At 45.3% G+C, this 17,883-nt stretch overlaps 1 protein-coding gene across 1 annotated transcript in view; it reads right to left on the reverse strand.

The window, feature by feature from the left end:
- Positions 1–1,498: 1,498 nt before the first annotated feature.
- PAG1 (phosphoprotein membrane anchor with glycosphingolipid microdomains 1) overlaps positions 1,499–17,883 on the reverse strand; it is a 142,903-nt gene continuing 126,518 nt past the window's right edge. The window contains exons 7-8 of the mRNA XM_030215908.1: positions 4,172–4,231; positions 1,499–2,350 (exon numbers count right to left, since the gene is read on the reverse strand). Coding sequence (XP_030071768.1) covers positions 1,991–2,350; positions 4,172–4,231 — 420 coding nt within the window. The 3' untranslated portion in view covers positions 1,499–1,990. The remainder of the gene's footprint in view (positions 2,351–4,171; positions 4,232–17,883) is intronic.

Raw genomic sequence — 17,883 nt, forward strand, 5'->3', positions numbered from 1 at the left:
TGAAGCAACCTGCAATAGGTGAAATGTGGCCATGTTGGCTGTTTTAATAAAAGTTTGCTCTACTTTATCTTCTGGTTCATTATCTTCCTTTATTACTAAGATCTGTGGATCATACCTGCCTCTTTTTGTGTCGATATCATTCTGTACATTTTTGCAAGCAAGCAGCGCATAAATGTGGGCACCCAGTTATAGAATTACCCTCTAAAAGTTATGCATATATTTTGGGCATTCAGGCGTAAGTGCTTATGCCAGTGCCAGCTCTATAACTTGGGTGCATATTGTTGCAGTGACACTAGTATTTTGTAAAGGAAAGCAGACACTAGTTATGTCCCTTTATAGAATAGGCTCCCACTAGTCTCCCTGTGGCTGCCTATTTACAGCTGCATAGTTACAGAATTATCTGCATACTGCATGGACTTAAGCTATATGGAACGAAGAAAATGTCCAGAGACTGATTAAAGTGGGTGAACCTTCTTCATCCACACACATTGAAAAATGTATTGGGCCGATATTCAGACCACAGGAGTTAACTGGGCTGCCTCACGTGGTCAGCGGCGAACCCAGAAATTCAATGTTGGACCGTATCCGGCGACCGGCATTGAATTTCTGGGTATTTTTAGCTGGTTTGCACACAGCCGGCTCTATTTGGCCACTAAACGTAGCCAGTCAGCCAATGAATATTGGTGCTAACTGGCTATGTCATGCGACATAGCCGGTAACCAGGCTAGCCGCTAAGCGCTAATATTCAGCCGAGATAGCCGGCTATCTGGCACTGAATATTAGTGCTTAGCTGGCTGAAGGCTATTTAACCGGCCAGAGCCATTCCTGGGCATCTCAGCGTTTACCGCCAGCTGATTTTTACCATGAGCTAAAAATGCTAGCTTGGCTTTGTAAAAGGCTTCCTAAATGTTTTTTTTCCATTTTGAGGCATGGTTATCAACATAGGCTACTAGTAAGTTGTTATTGTACTGTTAACCTCAGTAATCTGTAACTACTAGATACCAGTAACTAGGTATCACTGGATCTAATTTATTTGTATCCCACATTTTCCCACCTATTTGCAGGCTCAATGTGGCTTATATTGTTCCGTCATGGCGATCGCCATTTCCGGAGTGAGCGATACAAGTGGTATTACATTAGAGATCATGATTGGCATAGTAGATTAAACAGTCAAGTATAAAGAGTTCATATTTGGATATGAATGATTCGGATATAAAATGAGACTTGTGGTAAAATACCATGAGTTAGTGTTAAAATAACAAATCTGAAAGGTAGCCCACACTGACTACGTTTCTTTGTGTCTATGGGAAAAATGCTTACCAAATAGAACCCAAAATGTCTTCATGTATTTTGAGGTCACCATCAAAGCTTTTTAATTTGAAGTATGTACTGATACTCTGTTTTCTCTCTTGCAACTTAATGTAAATGCTCCTAGGTCCAAGTCTGGGCCCTGCTGAAACTGTACAATTTTTTACAAATCACATAAAACGTGTGTCATAAAAGGAATATCTCTGGAACAAAGTCCCAGTTTTAACCTGATCTGCAGCTGTCATAGTATAAGGGATACAAACATCTGCCAAGCTCCCTACAGCAAAATTCAGAACATGAAGAGAGGTCAGCCCCAAAAAACAAAATTCTCACTGAAATGCCTGAGAACCAAATTACTGAACATCTTCCTTCAGATTATTATTATTTTTTTTGGCAAATGAACAGCTTGTGTGGCTGGACGCGAATGACAGTTTTTCCATCAATCTAGAGTACACAATCATAATCCTTCCCCAAATTGGGATCACAGAGATGTTTACTTCTCACTGGGGCTCGCACCATACATGAATTTAGGAAAATAATCCTTGCAGCCCCAGCTGTTTGTTCTTTTCACTCATATTTCATTTGACTTAGCTTTTCTTTCTGAGGCATTTTTGCTAATACCTTCTTTTTGGACGTACCGGCTAAAGACACCCCTCACAAAATCTTACGTTTTCCACGATCACTAGAGTCTTGTAATATCCCTGTTTTGTTGCAAGTCTCCGATGCTTTCGTAGTCGTTCTCTGCCAGCAGCAGCATCCGGCGGTTGGCGTTAGGAACAGATGCAGTCCTTTCTTCCTCTCGGCAGACCGGTGGGATCGCTTCGTACTCTGGATCGGACTCCCCATTTGTTCTCTCTGCTGGCTGAGGCACATCGACGGTGTTTGGACTTTTTTCGTGGTCTCTGACAGTGGCATAAAGGTCACTGCAAATAGACGGGGATCGTGATGTGTTCATGTCTTGACTGTAGGTGGGATCGGATGGTGTGTCTTGAGATTTGACAGGGTGACTTGTCTTGCTCACTGTGGAGTACATAGCTGTGATCTAGGATACACAAGAAATATAATTTGAAGAGAAAACCACAGCTTCAAATTGAGGTACAAACACACAAACATCGACAAATATGGCCAAGTTTAATTTTATATTAATTTTGGGCCTATTGGCTAAGCAGAGTTAGGTATTTAATATGGCTTTTAACGGGTAGTGCTGTGTTAAGTGTTAGCATGTGCTAACTGTCATGTGAAACTGCTATTATGGGAATTTAAGGAGCGGGAACTGTGCCTTGCAGTTAATGCAGAGGTTGTTACTATATGTTGACTGTTAGCATGGCAGCACCTCCAGAGATGTTGCTAAGTGCATTTTGCATTTCTGGCCTTTTCATTAGCACACACTGGTGACTGTTAAACTGACTTAATTGCATGGCTACCTTCCCCACAGTGCCAAGAGCACTCCCAACAATTTAACACAGAGGTTTTGCACTTAGCACACCTCAATTTTGGTTATTAACATGCATTAGGTGCAAAATCTTTGCAAATTAGTAAACTGGCACCTATTAATTACCCAGTGACAATCCTAGGTCAGCTGCCACCCGGGGTGGATCGCCGATGCGCACCCCCCCCCGGGTGCAATGACACCCCCCCAGCGCATCAACCCCCCCCCCCCCCCCCCCCCCGGGTGCATTCTTGGCTGCTGGGAGCAGCCACGCAGCTCTCGGCTCCGAAACAGGAAGTAATCTGTTCTGGGGCAGAGGGAGCAGGGAACCAGCGGAGCCGACAGGCGTGCGGCTGCTCTCTGCACCCTTCCAGCGGCGTGCACCCGGGGCCGACCGCCCCCACCGCCCCGCCCTTGGTACGCTGCTGCTATTACCAAAGATCTATAAATCCTCCAGTCAATATTCAGAGAAAAAAATATTATAATCTACATAAAGCAATAAGGATATCACATCCACTAAAAGTCTACTAAAGAAGCCCAAGTTTTCAGCTAAAATTAATCTTCACTTAGGAGCTAAAAATGATCTGGCCAATATTTATCCTGTGGTTGTCAGTGTTATTGGCAGTGGTGACCACCACAGGCTGAACTTAATTGGTGGAACAAGGTAATCAGCGTTTTTAACAGCAGTTAAACAATAATGAGAATTAATTGGCAATCATTACAATTTATGCATCACTTAGGAGCTAAACATTATCTGGCCAATATTTATCCCGTGGTTGTCAGCGTTATTGGCCGTGGTGACCAACCCACTGCACTAACCATTGGACTACTCCTCAACTCCCGGATAGCCACACACAAGCAATTTAAATAGTCAGGAGCCTCTGGTGTCACCTAAACTGAAGCAGTCAGGATTTTAATTAACTACTGACCACCGTAGTTAAATATTAGGTCCTTTGGGGGCAGCTCTATAACTGAGTGCTACAATGTAGGTGCTCCAATGCCAAGCACTCAGCACTAATTCTATACAGCATCAGGGCCCCAAGATTCCGTAATAGAACAGTAGCATAAGTTGGCATTGGTGTGCCTACTTTTTGACGTGCTTGCTTATGCCACGTCAATGGTAAGCATAAATGTGCAAGTCTAAGTGTGGCAAGCTACACACGAAACCTATACAATTCTATAAGTTATGAACATAAGTTGGAGACACGCCTATGCCCCTCCCATGTTCTGCCAATCTGTATGTCCATTGTAGTTACGCAATAAGCCACTTACGTGTTCCATTACAGAATAGTGCATAGTGCACTTGTGTGTGTAAGTGTCAATTTTGTTTGTACTTACACACACAAGACATGCATAACTGCATGCTTCCACTCACAGAACTGCCTTGTTTATGTTTTGGGTATGTAAAATAAAAAAAACATTCAAGAGACCTACATCATCCTCTGTTAGACAGGGGTCTTCCTCCCGAGACTTGTATGAATGCAAACTTTGCCTCTGAAAGGAGAAGAAAACAGTTTCACATGAATGTCCAGTACTGTGGAATCTGAGAAGGCTCATCTTTCTCCTGTCACTGGCCAGCTAATCTATTGCTTACTCATTTCCTACATTAATGAAATTGATAGTTCTCTATTGCACTTCTCAAGGACTGAAAACAGGTCAGAATTTCAGGATGACCAACTTATGTTTTCAAGATTATATATCTGAAAATATATGAACTGAACATTTCTTAGACTATCTTGAAAACCAGCCCCGTTTGCAATTCTTATTAAGAACCCTTGATAAAAACCATCTTGGAGATAAGTTTCCTGTGGAATTGTACATGAAGCCACATTTCGATCTGAACCATAGGAACTGCTATAAAGAAAGAGAATAAAAGAAAAAAAAAATACAGCTTGTGGAAAATTAAATGGGGTATTAGCAGGGGCGTATCTGAGGTTCGGCGGTAGAGGAGGCAGGGGCTAGAGTGAGGGGGCACATTATAACCCCCCCCCAGCCGCCGTCCCCCCCCACCGCCGTTAACCCTCCCCCACCTACCGCGGTCCACTCCTGCCGGTTTTTTAAAATATTACTTCAGCTGGCGGGGGACCCCAACCCCCGCCAGCCCAGCCGAGGTCTTTAACTTTTTCATCCTCGTGCTGTTAAACCTGCAATGCATCCTTCCAGTTGGACAGAGTTTGACGTCGCAGCATGTTGTATGTGCAGGACGTCAATGTGCTGCGACGTCAAACTCCGTCCAACTGGAAGGATGCATTGCAGGTTTAACAGCACGAGGATGAAAAAGTTAAAGACCTCGGCTGGGCTGGCAGGGGTTGGGGTCCCCCGCCAGCTGAAGTAATATTTTAAAAAACCGGCAGGAGCGGACCTCGGTGGTAGGTGACCGCGGTAGGCGGGGAAAGGGTTGGCGGTAGGCGGGGGAGGGTTATCGGCGGTAGGGGGGTCCAGGGCGAAATCTGCGGGGGCCCAGGCCCCTGTGGGCCTACGCAGATACGCCCCTGGGTATTAGTACCTCATCATTCAAAGAGAATCATTAAAAATATCAATGCTTTACAAAGTGCACATTATACATCCCCCATGTACAGGAAGGAAACACATATCATTAACCACCAGCCTGGGCAATGATGCTAATAGTTTATTCGTACATCTCAGTGGAGTTCTACCTTCTGCTCAGAGCTTCTGCCCACACTCAGGAAAAAAGAAGACACACACTGAATCACTTTCACCAAAAGGCTTGACTTTCAAATCAAGATTGATGGAATCACTAATGATGTTGTAGCACTTCAGATGTGTTCTATTTCAGGGGTTCTCAGCCCAGCCCTCAAGGACACACCAGGCCAGTCTGGTTTTCAAGATATCCACAATCAATATGCATAAATGTGCATGCATTTCTTCCACTGTATGCAAAACAGTGGCATAGCCGAGGGTGGGCCTGGGTGGGCCCAGGCCACCCACTTTGGGCTCAGGCCCACCCAGTAGCAGTACACCTATGATGTGGCTGGCAGGGATCCCCAAACCCACCAGCCGAGAGCTCCCAACAACTATCCCTCCTGCATACATTGTAAACAGCAGATCTTCACCTGCAGTAAGCAGCGACTGATATGTACTGTTCGCACCGGCCCCACAGCCTTCTCTCTGATGTATTCCTGCCTATGTGGAAACAGGGAGTTGTATCAGAGGGAAGGCTGTGGGGCCAACATGAGTAGTTTGTAATAGTTGCTGCTCCCTGCCAGTGAAAATCTGCTACTTAAAAGGTATGCAGGGGAGGGGGATGTTTGAGAGACCATATGGCATGCAGGCGAGACAGGGAGAAACCAAATCACTTGTAGGACAGAACAGAGTTCTGCCCACCCATCTTGGGCCCAGGCCCACCCAAAATTGGGTGTCTGGTTACACCCCTAATGCAAAACTATCATGCATATTCATTATGAGTATCCTGAAAGGACATAGTTGAGAAACCCTGCTCTATATTAATCTTGGAAATGGGCAGGGTGACAAAACAACACAAAACTACTTTTAAAGCCTGTGTTCAATTTCCACTGCAAACATACTATGTCCCGGAGAACCATTTTGCTTGAAAGTGTCACCAGTTCTTCATAGAAGGATGAACCCTTGTAATCTTGGAAACTCAAACACTACAATACCTATTTTTCTGGTGCCAATAATAGGAAGCACAGCCTGGAAATGCTCCAGTTTTCTCCATTCTGCACTGCTGAAAACCTCTAAAGATTGAAAATTGTTTCAGCACTCCCTCTGATGTCAAACAATGTTGACCTCAGTTCTCTTTTCGAATGATAAACTGACTCAAAGTAAACCATTTTTTTTCACCATTCAGAAAACATCTCCTAAGTGTACAAAGCTGGACTCTGGTCAGCTTTTCCTATTTCAAAGTGATAGGGTTTTTTGTTTGTTTATGAGTATATGACAGAGTGCATAGAATAAACTAGGTTTCCCTTAAGTTCACTCCCTCTCAAAGCCACATTAAGAGAGACCTAATTCTAGACTACTTAGCCAGGAGGGCGTGGTCCAGCCAGAGGGAAGTAGAAACACAGAGCAGGAATAAGTCAGAGAGGCCCAAAGCAGGAAGGTAGAGTCCTTCAGGATAGGTCTCTTTAAGTTATGGTCAAGTCACCAGAAGAATGGCTAAGGTAGGAAAATTCTCAGTTAAACACTGTGAAATGCTAACCTTGTGGCTGGACAGAAACTAGGCCTTTCCTTGTCTGTTAAATGCTAAACATTAAGTTGATACTCCTGTGCACTGTGAATGAGTGTAGCCTGGCAGGAATCACTCCCTTTGTATTAGATCTGAGTTACAAGAAGATTATGCTTACTCTTGAATTATCAGGCCTGTGACATTTATCAGGTCTTGGTGTATAATCGATACTCAACCTAATAAAAGAATTTTGTTCTGTTTTACACTATGGCTTGGCTGTGTCTGTGGAGGGTCTATGCCTTATGCCTGCTCATTCTATCACAGAGTAGTATGAGGGATTTTGGATTGTAGCTTTTCGCGCTAGTTCAAGGTGAGTTATTTCAGGTACACCAGGCAAGCTAAAGGGCAGATATTCAAAAGGATTTAACTGGGTAGGAAGGTTCCAACCCAGTTAAATCCTGATGGCCTGCTCCAGAACTGGCTAGTGCTGTGCTCTGGCTGCCACAGCACTGTCTAGTTACTATAGGAAAGTCTGGGGGCAGAGTGAGGGCGAAGCTGGGACTTACCTGGTTAGTGGTGATTTTCAGTCAGATGAGCAAGTACCCAGATAAAGTTAAGCCAGCAGAAAGGCTGTTATAACTTCATCCCGCTACCGGTCTGAATACTAGCCAGAACACACATAACTTCCAGCAGGTGCCTAAGACATGGATATTCAATATTGGTGCCTGGATTAAGTCAAGGATTGAATGTCTGAGCCCACAGCAGTCAACACTTTTAAATTTGCTGTGAGCCCAATATTGGAAGGCAAAAGAGGGTTAAGTGACTTGCCCAGGATCACAAGGAGCAACCGTGGGACTTGAACCTAATTTCAGTCTACTGCTCTAATCGATGGACCACTCTTCCACATAGAAACACACTAAAAATTGGCAGAAACTAGCTGGCAGAGATACTGTCCACTTGTTTGTGTCTACATTGCTCTTGCTGAACCAAACATGTTAGATAGGCTGAAGAATATTAGTGGTAAGTGATGATTCTTGCCTGATATTAAACCCTGATAAGACAATAGCTTCCTGGGTAACGGGTTATAGTCCTGTGCCATCCTTTTCCTACATTGTTTGACAGGCAAATTGTTCCGGTGCAGTCTAGCTGTGATCATAGATTCTGCTCTCTCTTTCAATGATCAGATATCTGATGTAGTAAAAAAAAAAATCTTTCTATCACCTGCGGCAATTATGCTCTATCAGAAACTCTATAGATAAGGACTCCTTACGTATTTTAGCCTATGCCTACGTTACAACACGTTTTGATTACTGTAATATTATTTATGCAGGCATTACTAAGCTTAACTTAAAACGTTTACAAACTATTCAAAACATGGCTGCCTGTATTATCTGTTGAGCCTCAAAATACAATAGGGCCATGCCTCTTTTACATCGTCTTCACTGGATCCCGATAGACCTACGAGTAAAATTTAAGGTTCTCATTTTGACATATAAAGAGGGGCATAATCGAACAGGGAGCCCAAGTTTTCCTGAGGGCATCCTCGCAGGACGTCCTCGCGAAGGGGCGGGGAAACCCGTATTATTGAAACAAGATGGGCGTCCATCTTTTGTTTCGATAATACGGTTGGGGACACCCAAATCTCTACATTTAGGTCGATCTTAGAGATGGATGTCCCCGGTTTTCAGCGATAATGGAAACCGAGGACGCCCATCTCAGAAACGACCAAATCCAAGCCATTTGGTAGTGGGAGGAGCCAGCATTCGTAGTGCACTGGTCCCCCTGACATGCCAGGACACCAACCGGGCACCCTAGGGGGCACTGCAGTGGACTTCAGAAATTGCTCCAAAGTGCATAGCTCCCTTACCTTGGGTGCTGAACCCCCAACCCCCCCTCAAAACCCACTCCCCACAACTGTACAACACTACCATAGCCCTTAGAGGTGAAGGGGGGCACCTAGATGTGGGTACAGTGGGTTTGTGGTGGGTTTTGAAGGGCTCCCATTTACCACCACAAGTGTAACAGGTAGGGGGGGATGGGTCCGCCTGCCTGAAGTGCAATGCACCCACTAAAACTGCTCCAGGGACCTGCATACTGCTGTCAGGAAGCTGTGTATGACATTTGAGGCTGGCATAGAGACTGGCAAAAAAATATTTTTAAAGTTGTTTTTAGGGTGGGAGGGGTTAGTGACCACTGGGAGAGTAACAGGAGGTCATCCCCGATTTCCTCCGGTGGTCATCTGGTCAGTTCAGGCACCTTTTTGAGGCTTGGTCGCAAGAAAAAAATGGACCAAGTAAAGTCGGCCAAGTGCTCGTCAGGGACGCCCTTCTTTTTTCCATTACCGGCCGAGGACACCCATGTGTTAAGCACACCCATGTCCCGCCTTCACTATGCTTCCGACACGCCCCCGGGAACTTTGGTCACCCCCGCGATGGAAAGCAGTTGAGGACGCCCAAAATCGGCTTTCGATTATGCCGATTTGGGCGACCCTGGGAGAAGGATGCCCATTTCCCGATTTGTGTCGAAAGATGGCCGCCCTTCTCTTTCGAAAATGAGCCCAAAAGTGCTTCATTCAGCTACCCCATCTTACCTTGCGACCTTAACTATTCCACACACACCGTCGCAAACGCTCCGTTCACTCACAGACAATAGATTAGTGATCCCACCACCCTCAAGAGCTAGATGGGAATCCACCCGTGCTTCAGCCTTTTTCTTTTTGTCCCCAGCACTGTGTAATTCCTTTTCACAATCAATTAGGTTATAACAATTGTACCCTCTTTTCCGTAAAGCTCTGAAAACTTTTATCAAACAGCTTTTGAAATATAATATTATTTGAATAGGAAGACCACACAGGTCTGAAAAATGCTTTACACTATACAAGGAGACTTAAGTCATTAGAAATTGTGTACGACTGATGTAATGATTGTCTATGCTATTATCTTCAATATAGAAATTGTGTGTGTGCTGTCCTATCTTATAATGGATTTCCTATCTTAAACTACACTTGTATGTTATTGTACATTTCTGACATGTAAACCATTCTGGCTTGCTATGCAATAAGTGATGGTTTAGTAAACAAATAAACAAAACTTAGAAATTTTTCAGCCATAATAGAACAAAACTAAACTAAAATGTTTTGAGCTAGACCTGTCTTTATAATGAACTAGTAAAAAAGGCCCGTTTCTGACACAAATGAAACGGGCGCTAGCAAGGTTTTCCTCGGAGTGTGTATGTTTGGGAGAGTGTATGTGAGAGTGACTGTTTGAGAGTCAGAGTGAAAGTGTGATTGTGTGAGAGAGAGCGTGAGTCTGGGTGTGAGTGTGTTTGTGAGAGAGTGTGTGTGTGAGAATGAGAGTGTGTGCAAGTGTGTATGTGAGACACAGTGTGAGTGAGAGTGTGTGTGGGTGGGCGAGAGAGAGAGTGTGTGTGAGACACAGATTCTCTGTTTGTTTGAGTGAGTGTATGAGACCAAGCGAGTGTGTGAGTGACTGTGTGGCACATAGAGAGTGAATGTGATACAGTATGAGACAGAGTGTCTGAGAGTGAGTGTCAGAAAGACATTGTATATCAGAGAGAGAGTGTGAGCCGTGCCCTCCCAATCCATGGCCATCTGTCCCCTCCATTCATCCTTTTCCAGCAATTCCCCTCTCTCCCTGAGCCCTGCCCTCCCAATCAATGCCCATCCATGCTCCTCTGTCCCCTGCCCCTTCCATTCATCCCTTTTCAGCAATTCCCCTCTCTCCCTGAGCCCTGCCCTCCCAATCCATGGCCATCCATGTTTCTCTGTCTCCTGCCCCCTCCATTCATCCCTATCCAGCATTTTCCCTCTCTGCCTGAGGCCTGCCCTGCAATCCATATCCATCCATGCCCATCTGTCCCCTCCATTCATCCCTATCCAGCAATTCCCCTCTCCCTGAGTCCTGCTCTTCCAATCCATGCCCATCCATGCTCCTCTGTCACCTGGCCCCTCCATTTTTCCCTATCCAGCATTTCCCCTCTCTGCCTGAGGCCTGCCCTGCAATCCATATCCATCCATGCCCATCTGTCCCCTCTATTCATCCCTATCCAGCAATTCCCCTCTCCCTGAGTCCTGCCCTTCCAATCCATGCCCATCCATGCTCCTCTGTCACCTGGCCCCTCCATTTTTCTCTATCCAGCATTTTCCCTCTCTGCCTGAGGCCTGCCCTGCAATCCATATCCATCCATGGCCATCTGTCCCCTCCATTCATCCCTATCCAGCAATTTCCCTCTCCCTGAGTCCTGCCCTTCCAATCCATGCTCATCTGTCACCTGGCCCCTCCATTTTTCCCTATCCAGCAATTGCCCTCTCTACCTGAGGCCTGCCCTGCAATCCATATCCATCCATGCCCATCTGTCCCCTCTATTCATCCCTATCCAGCAATTTCCCTCTCTCCCTTAGTCCTGCCCTCCCAATCCATGCCCATCCATGCTCCTCTGTCCCCTGGCCCCTTCATTCATCCATTTCCAGTAATTCCCCTCTCTCCCTGAGCCCTGCCCTCCCATTCCATGCCCATCCATGCTCCTCTGTCCCCTGCCGCCTCCATTCATCCTTTTCCAGCAAGTCCCCTCTCTCCCTTCCATGCCCCCCCCCCCCTCGCATCCATGCTCCTCTCTCTCCCATGTCCCAGCCTGGCCCGCCCTCTTCTCCCCCCCCCCTTCGCATCCATGCATCCCTTTTTTTTTTCTTCTTCGTTTTAACTTTACCTCCGTGGCGGTTCGTGCAGCGAAACGTCAGGGAAGGAGGCGGCGCTCCCGACGTCTTGCTTTCCCTTCGCTGTCTCCCGCCTTCTTTTGAAGGCGGAACACAGCGAAGGGAAGGCTAGACGTCGGGAGCGCCGCCTCCTTCCCTGACGCTTCGCTTCCAGATTTGTTTGGTTTGAGGCGAGGGCGGGGCAAAGACGGCTGGCTGGCTTGAAGGCTTCACACCACGAATCCGGCGCGAACCCTTCAGCCTGGGAGTGACGTCAGATGGCTTCATGGCTTCAAGGCTTCAAGGCTTCAGGCTTCAAGGCTTCAGGCTTCAAGGCTTCAAGGCTTCACAGAACGTTGTCCTCAGAACGTTGAGGGTGCGTTTTATTATATTAGATGTATAATGATCTCTTGAATGAGTGTATTCTTTCCTATTTTTAATGGAGTTCCTTTATTCACAATTGTTACGTTATTTTATTTTGGAATTCTGTAAACCACCTTGGCATTTTAATAGAAAAGGGGGTACATCAATTTTTAAATAATCATAAACATAATATATCACTGCATTTTCTTGTATTGAAGCTTAGTTGCCATGAAGTCAACCATTCATCGAGGTTCCTTAAATCATGTCTCATTCCATTTAGTCCTTGGGTCTGTCCACTAGGTTACAGATCTTGGCATCATCCACAAAAATGCATATTTTATTCTTCTTAATCCCTCTGCTGTATTGCACACAAAGATATTGATCAGAACCGATCCCCGAGGCATGCCACTCATCACCTTTTTTTCCACTGTTCTGTCTCCTGTTTGCTTCTGATGAAAGCTGTGATGATAAGTTACAGAAAAAAGAAAGATGAAATCTCTGTCTCTTTTTTGAAGTTATATACTGTCTTGCTGCAGGGTGCAGGCAGGCAAGAACAATATATTGTACTAGTAAAAAAGGCCCGTTTCTGACACAAATGAAACGGGCGCTAGCAAGGTTTTCCTCGGAGTGTGTATGTTTGGGAGAGTGTATGTGAGAGTGACTGTTTGAGAGTCAGAGTGAAAGTGTGATTGTGTGAGAGAGAGCGTGAGTCTGGGTGTGAGTGTGTTTGTGAGAGAGTGTGTGTGTGAGAATGAGTGTGTGCAAGTGTGTATGTGAGACACAGTGTGAGTGAGAGTGTGTGTGGGTTGGCGAGAGAGAGAGTGTGTGTGAGACACAGATTCTCTGTTTGAGTGAGTGTATGAGACCAAGCGAGTGTGTGAGTGACTGTGTGGCACATAGAGAGTGAATGTGATACAGTGTGAGACAGAGTGTCTGAGAGTGAGTGTCAGAAAGACATTGTATATCAGAGAGAGAGTGTGAGCCGTGCCCTCCCAATCCATGGCCATCTGTCCCCTCCATTCATCCTTTTCCAGCAATTCCCCTCTCTCCCTGAGCCCTGCCCTGCCCTCCCAATCAATGCCCATCCATGCTCCTCTGTCCCCTGCCCCTTCCATTCATCCCTTTTCAGCAATTCCCCTCTCTCCCTGAGCCCTGCCCTCCCAATCCATGGCCATCCATGTTTCTCTGTCTCCTGCCCCCTCCATTCATCCCTATCCAGCATTTTCCCTCTCTGCCTGAGGCCTGCCCTGCAATCCATATCCATCCATGCCCATCTGTCCCCTCCATTCATCCCTATCCAGCATTTCCCCTCTCCCTGAGTCCTGCCCTTCCAATCCATGGCCATCCATGCTCATCTGTCACCTGGCCCCTCCATTCATCCCTATGCAGCATTTCCCCTCTCTGCCTGAGGCCTGCCCTGCAATCCATATCCATCCATGGCCATCTGTCCCCTCCATTCATCCCTATTCAGCATTTCCCCTCTCCCTGAGTCCTGCCCTTCCAATCCATGCCCATCCATGCTCCTCTGTCACCTGGCCCCTCCATTCATCCCTATCCAGCAATTGCCCTCTCTCCTTGAGGCCTGCCCTGCAATCCATATCCATCCATGCCCATCTGTCCCCTCTATTCATCCCTATCCAGCAATTTCCCTCTCTCCCTGAGTCCTGCCCTCCCAATCCATGGCCATCCATGCTCCTCTGTCCCCTGCCCCCTCCATTCATCCATTTCCAGCAATTCCCCTCTTTCCCTGAGCCCTGCCCTCCCAATCCATGCCCATCCATGCTCCTCTTTTCCCTTTCCCCTCCATTCATCCTTTTCCAGCAAGTCCCCTCTCTCTCTTCCATGCCCCCCCCCTCGCATCCATGCTCCTCTCTATCCCATGTCCCAGCCTGGCCCGCCCTCTTCTCCCCCCCCCCCCTTCGCATCCATGCATCGTTTTTTTTTTTTTTCTTCTTTTTCAATTTACCTCCGTGGCGTTTCCGGCAACGAAGCGTCAGGGAAGGAGGCGGCGCTCCCGACGTCTAGCTTTCCCTTCGCTGTGTTCCGCCTTCTTTTTAAGGCGGAACACAGCGAAGGGAAGGCTAGACGTCGGGAGCGCCGCCTCCTTCCCTGACGTTTCGCTTCCGGATTTGTTTGTTTTGTCGCGAGGGCGGGGCAGAGACGGCTGGCTGGCTTGAAGGCTTCACACCACGAATCCACGAACCCTTCAGCCTCAGCCTGGGAGTGACGTCAGATGGCTTCAAGGCTTCAGGCTTCAGGCTTCAAGGCTTCAGGCTTCAAGGCTTCAGGCTTCAGGCTTCAAGGCTTCACAGAACGTTGTCCTCAGAACGTTGAGGGTGCGTTTTATTATATTAGATATGGGAAAGGGAATAGGACTTGATATACCACCTTTCTGTGGTTTTTGCAACTACATTCAAAGTGGTTTACATAGTATATACAGGTACTTATTTGTACCTGAGGCAATGAAGAGTTAAGTAACTTGCCCAGAGTCACAAGGCGCTGCAGTGGGAATCAAACCCAGTTCCCCAGGATCAAAGTCTGCTGCACTAACCACTAGGTTACTCCTTAGCTCTAAATGACCAGATGACCACTGGAGGGAATCAGGGATGACTCCCCAATACCCCACCCCAGTGGTCACTGACCCCCTCCCACCCCAAAAATGTGAACAGAAATATGACTTGCCAGCCTCTATGACAGCCTCAGATGTTATAGCCAGGTCTATTAAGAGCAGAATGCAGCTCCCTGGAGTAGTGTAGTGGTCGGTGCAGTGCACTACGGCGTGGGGGACCTATGTCCTTATTTCCCTCTACCTGTAATACTTGCAGTAGAAACTGTGACCCCCTCCCAAAGTCACCAAAACCATACTGTACCTACATATAGGTGCCTCCTTCACCATATGGGTTACTGTAGTGCTGTACAGCGGGGGGGGGGGGGGGGGAGTAGGTTTAGGGTGTTTTTTGGAAAGCTCAGAGGACAAGGGAGCAAAGGTGAGATGTGTACCTTGGAGCATTTTTATAAAGTGCACAAAGTGCCCTCTAGGGTACCCCATTGCTCTCCTGGGATGACTGGGGGACCAGTCTGCTAAAAATGCTGACTCCTCCTACATCCCAATAGTTGATTTTCTACGTTTTGAACTTATTTGGATTTTTTTTTCTCGAAAATGGACCTAAAAACAAAACGTCCAAAGTACCAAACCTTGTTCGAAACAATATTAAAAAAAAAAAAGATAGACGTTTTTCCTTTTTGAAAATGACCTTCTTTCCTGTTCAGATTTTGGACTTTTAAAGTCAGTCTTAGACGTCATATTGAAAATGCCCTTCCACGTAACTTTGTAAGTCTAAGTGCTTTAAAAATATGCCTCTTAGAGTTAATTAGGTAATCTCAGTGTCTTTATTTTTAAGTTACTCTGCTTATTTAGCAAAGGGAGTTTAAGGAATAGGTTTGTTTGTTTGTTTAGCATTTAAAGTCCCTATTACAGTTTCATAGGCTAACAGTTAAGGAACTATTCTAGAATTTACCACACAATCAGTGTAGAGCAGAGCTGATAGTCGCAGGAAACCTCAGAGACTTAGTGGAAGGAGGACAATCAATGGGACACTGTGCTACCAGGGTATAAATTATATTGCAGTGATAGATGTACAAATTGGAGGGGGGGGGGGTTGCGCTGTATGTTAAAGAGGGAATTGAGTCAAACAAAATAAAAATTCTGCATGAAACAAACAGCAGTGATGTAATCCTTATGGATAGAAATTTTATATGGGAAGGGAAAGAATATATGTGAAGTGCTATATAACTGTTCACCAGGCCAGAACAATCAGACAGATGAAGATATGTTAACAGAAATGAGAAAAGCTAGCACATTGGGCAACAGTATAATAATGGGTGATTTCAATTACCCAAAATCAGTTAAACCTTTCTACTATTTAGAACCCTGTATTGCAGGTGTGGATTCACGTATATTTATGAAAAATACGTGGAGAACAAAAGACTTCAGAAACCACAGGAAAAATTCTCTTTAAAGCAATAACTTTCAAAGTTAAGATTAATTAATCGTATGATTACTGGACATCATGGAAAAGAATTGATATTCAGAAGATGCAAGCTAAGTAATATTTTGAATTAATTCACCGAAATTGTGGCGTGATAAATAGCCTCTACCTTTTTGTATTGTCAAAGGTGTATGCACAAGTATTTTATGAATAAGAAGAGTGGAGTTTTTTTTGTGAAGACTAGTGATTGAAGAAAGGAGTTCTCTTAACTTTGAAAATTATGGCTTTAAAGAGAATTTTTCCTGTGGTTTCTGAAGTCTTTTGTTCTCCACGTATTTTTCATAAATATACGTGAATCCACACCTGCAATACAGGGTTCTAAATAGTAGAAAGGTTTAATTGATTTTGGATATATATTCTACTAATCCTTAACATACATTAGTGTTGATTTCAATTACCCCAATATTGCCTGGTTAAATGCCACATCATTGCGTGCTAGGGAGGTAAAATTCCTAGATGTAATAAATGAATGCTTCTTTCAGGGGTGTAGCCAGACCTCAACAGGTGAGGAGGCCATAGCCCAAAGTGTGTGTGTGTGTGTGTGTGTGTGGGGGGGGGTCCCCAACCCCCTCCAGCTGAAGCATTGGTCCTGCGTTGTTCTCACATTGCCTGCCCTGCTGTTCTCAGTCGCTCAGTGCACGCTCGTTTTAATGAAACTAAGCATGTGTGATGTGTCGGGCATACTCACTTTCACTAAAACGAGCATGCATGGTGTGCCTGAGAACAGCAGGGTAGGCAATGCGGCGAGACCAGCGTGGGACAAATGCTTCAGCTGGTGGGGGTTGGGGACCCCCGCCAGCCAAACCAGGGGGTGCCCTGAGCCAATTTTTTTTGGGGGGGGGCAGGCCCCCCATAGCTACGCCACTGGCTTCTTAGAACAACTGGTCCAGTAACCTACAAGAAGGGGAGCTATTTTAGATCTAGTCCTTAGTGGAATACAGGACTTAGTACAAGAGGTAATGGTGTTGGGTCCACTTGGAAACAGGGATCATAAAATGATCAAATTTCGCTTAATAACTGGAGTGTAGTCACTAAGTAAATCTACTGTAGCAGCATTTGATTTTCAAAAGGGTAACTATGATAAATTGAGGAAAATGGTAAAAAAAAAAAAAAGCTGAAAAGCTCAGTTGCAAACGTTAGGATTTTAGTCAGGCATAGACGTTGTTTAAAAATACCATTTTGGAAGCCCAGAACAGATGTATTTGAAGCATTAACAAAGGTGGAAAGAAAAGCAAATGACAGCAGATGTGTTCACAGAATATCTTTCAAAATATGGAAAGCACTTAGAGCCATAGAACATCTTTTTCAGAATATGGAAAAAAAAACATACGAATTAAGAAAACAAGAAGCAAAATAAGCACTGGCAAGTTAGATGCAAAGCATTGATAAAGAAGGCCAAAAGAGAATACAAAGAGAAACTTGCCTCACAGGCAAAAACTCATAGTAATAACTTTTTCAGGTACATCAGTAGCAGAAAGCCTGTGAGGGAATCCGTGGGACTGTTAGATCATCAAGGAGTAAAGGGGGACTCATGGAGGACAAGGCCATAGCAGAGAGGCTGAATGAATTCTTTGCCTCGGTCTTTACTGAAGAAAATATACAAGATCTACCTATACCAGAGATGGTTTTCGATGGTGACAATGCAAAGGAACTGAAAAAAATCTTAGTGAACCTTAGTGAACAAATTAAAGAGTAGTAAATCACCTGAACTGGACTGTATACACCCCAGGGTACTGAAAGAACTCACATATGAAATTGCAGATCTACAATTAGTGAACCTGTCATTAAAATCATTTGTAGTACCTGAAGATTGGAGGGTGGCCAATGTAATTTCTGGAATGATCCAGGAAATTATAGACCGGTAAGCCTAACTTCA

The sequence above is a fragment of the Microcaecilia unicolor genome, chromosome 1 (assembly GCF_901765095.1).
Source record: "Microcaecilia unicolor chromosome 1, aMicUni1.1, whole genome shotgun sequence".
NCBI classification, from domain to species: Eukaryota; Metazoa; Chordata; class Amphibia; order Gymnophiona; family Siphonopidae; genus Microcaecilia; species Microcaecilia unicolor.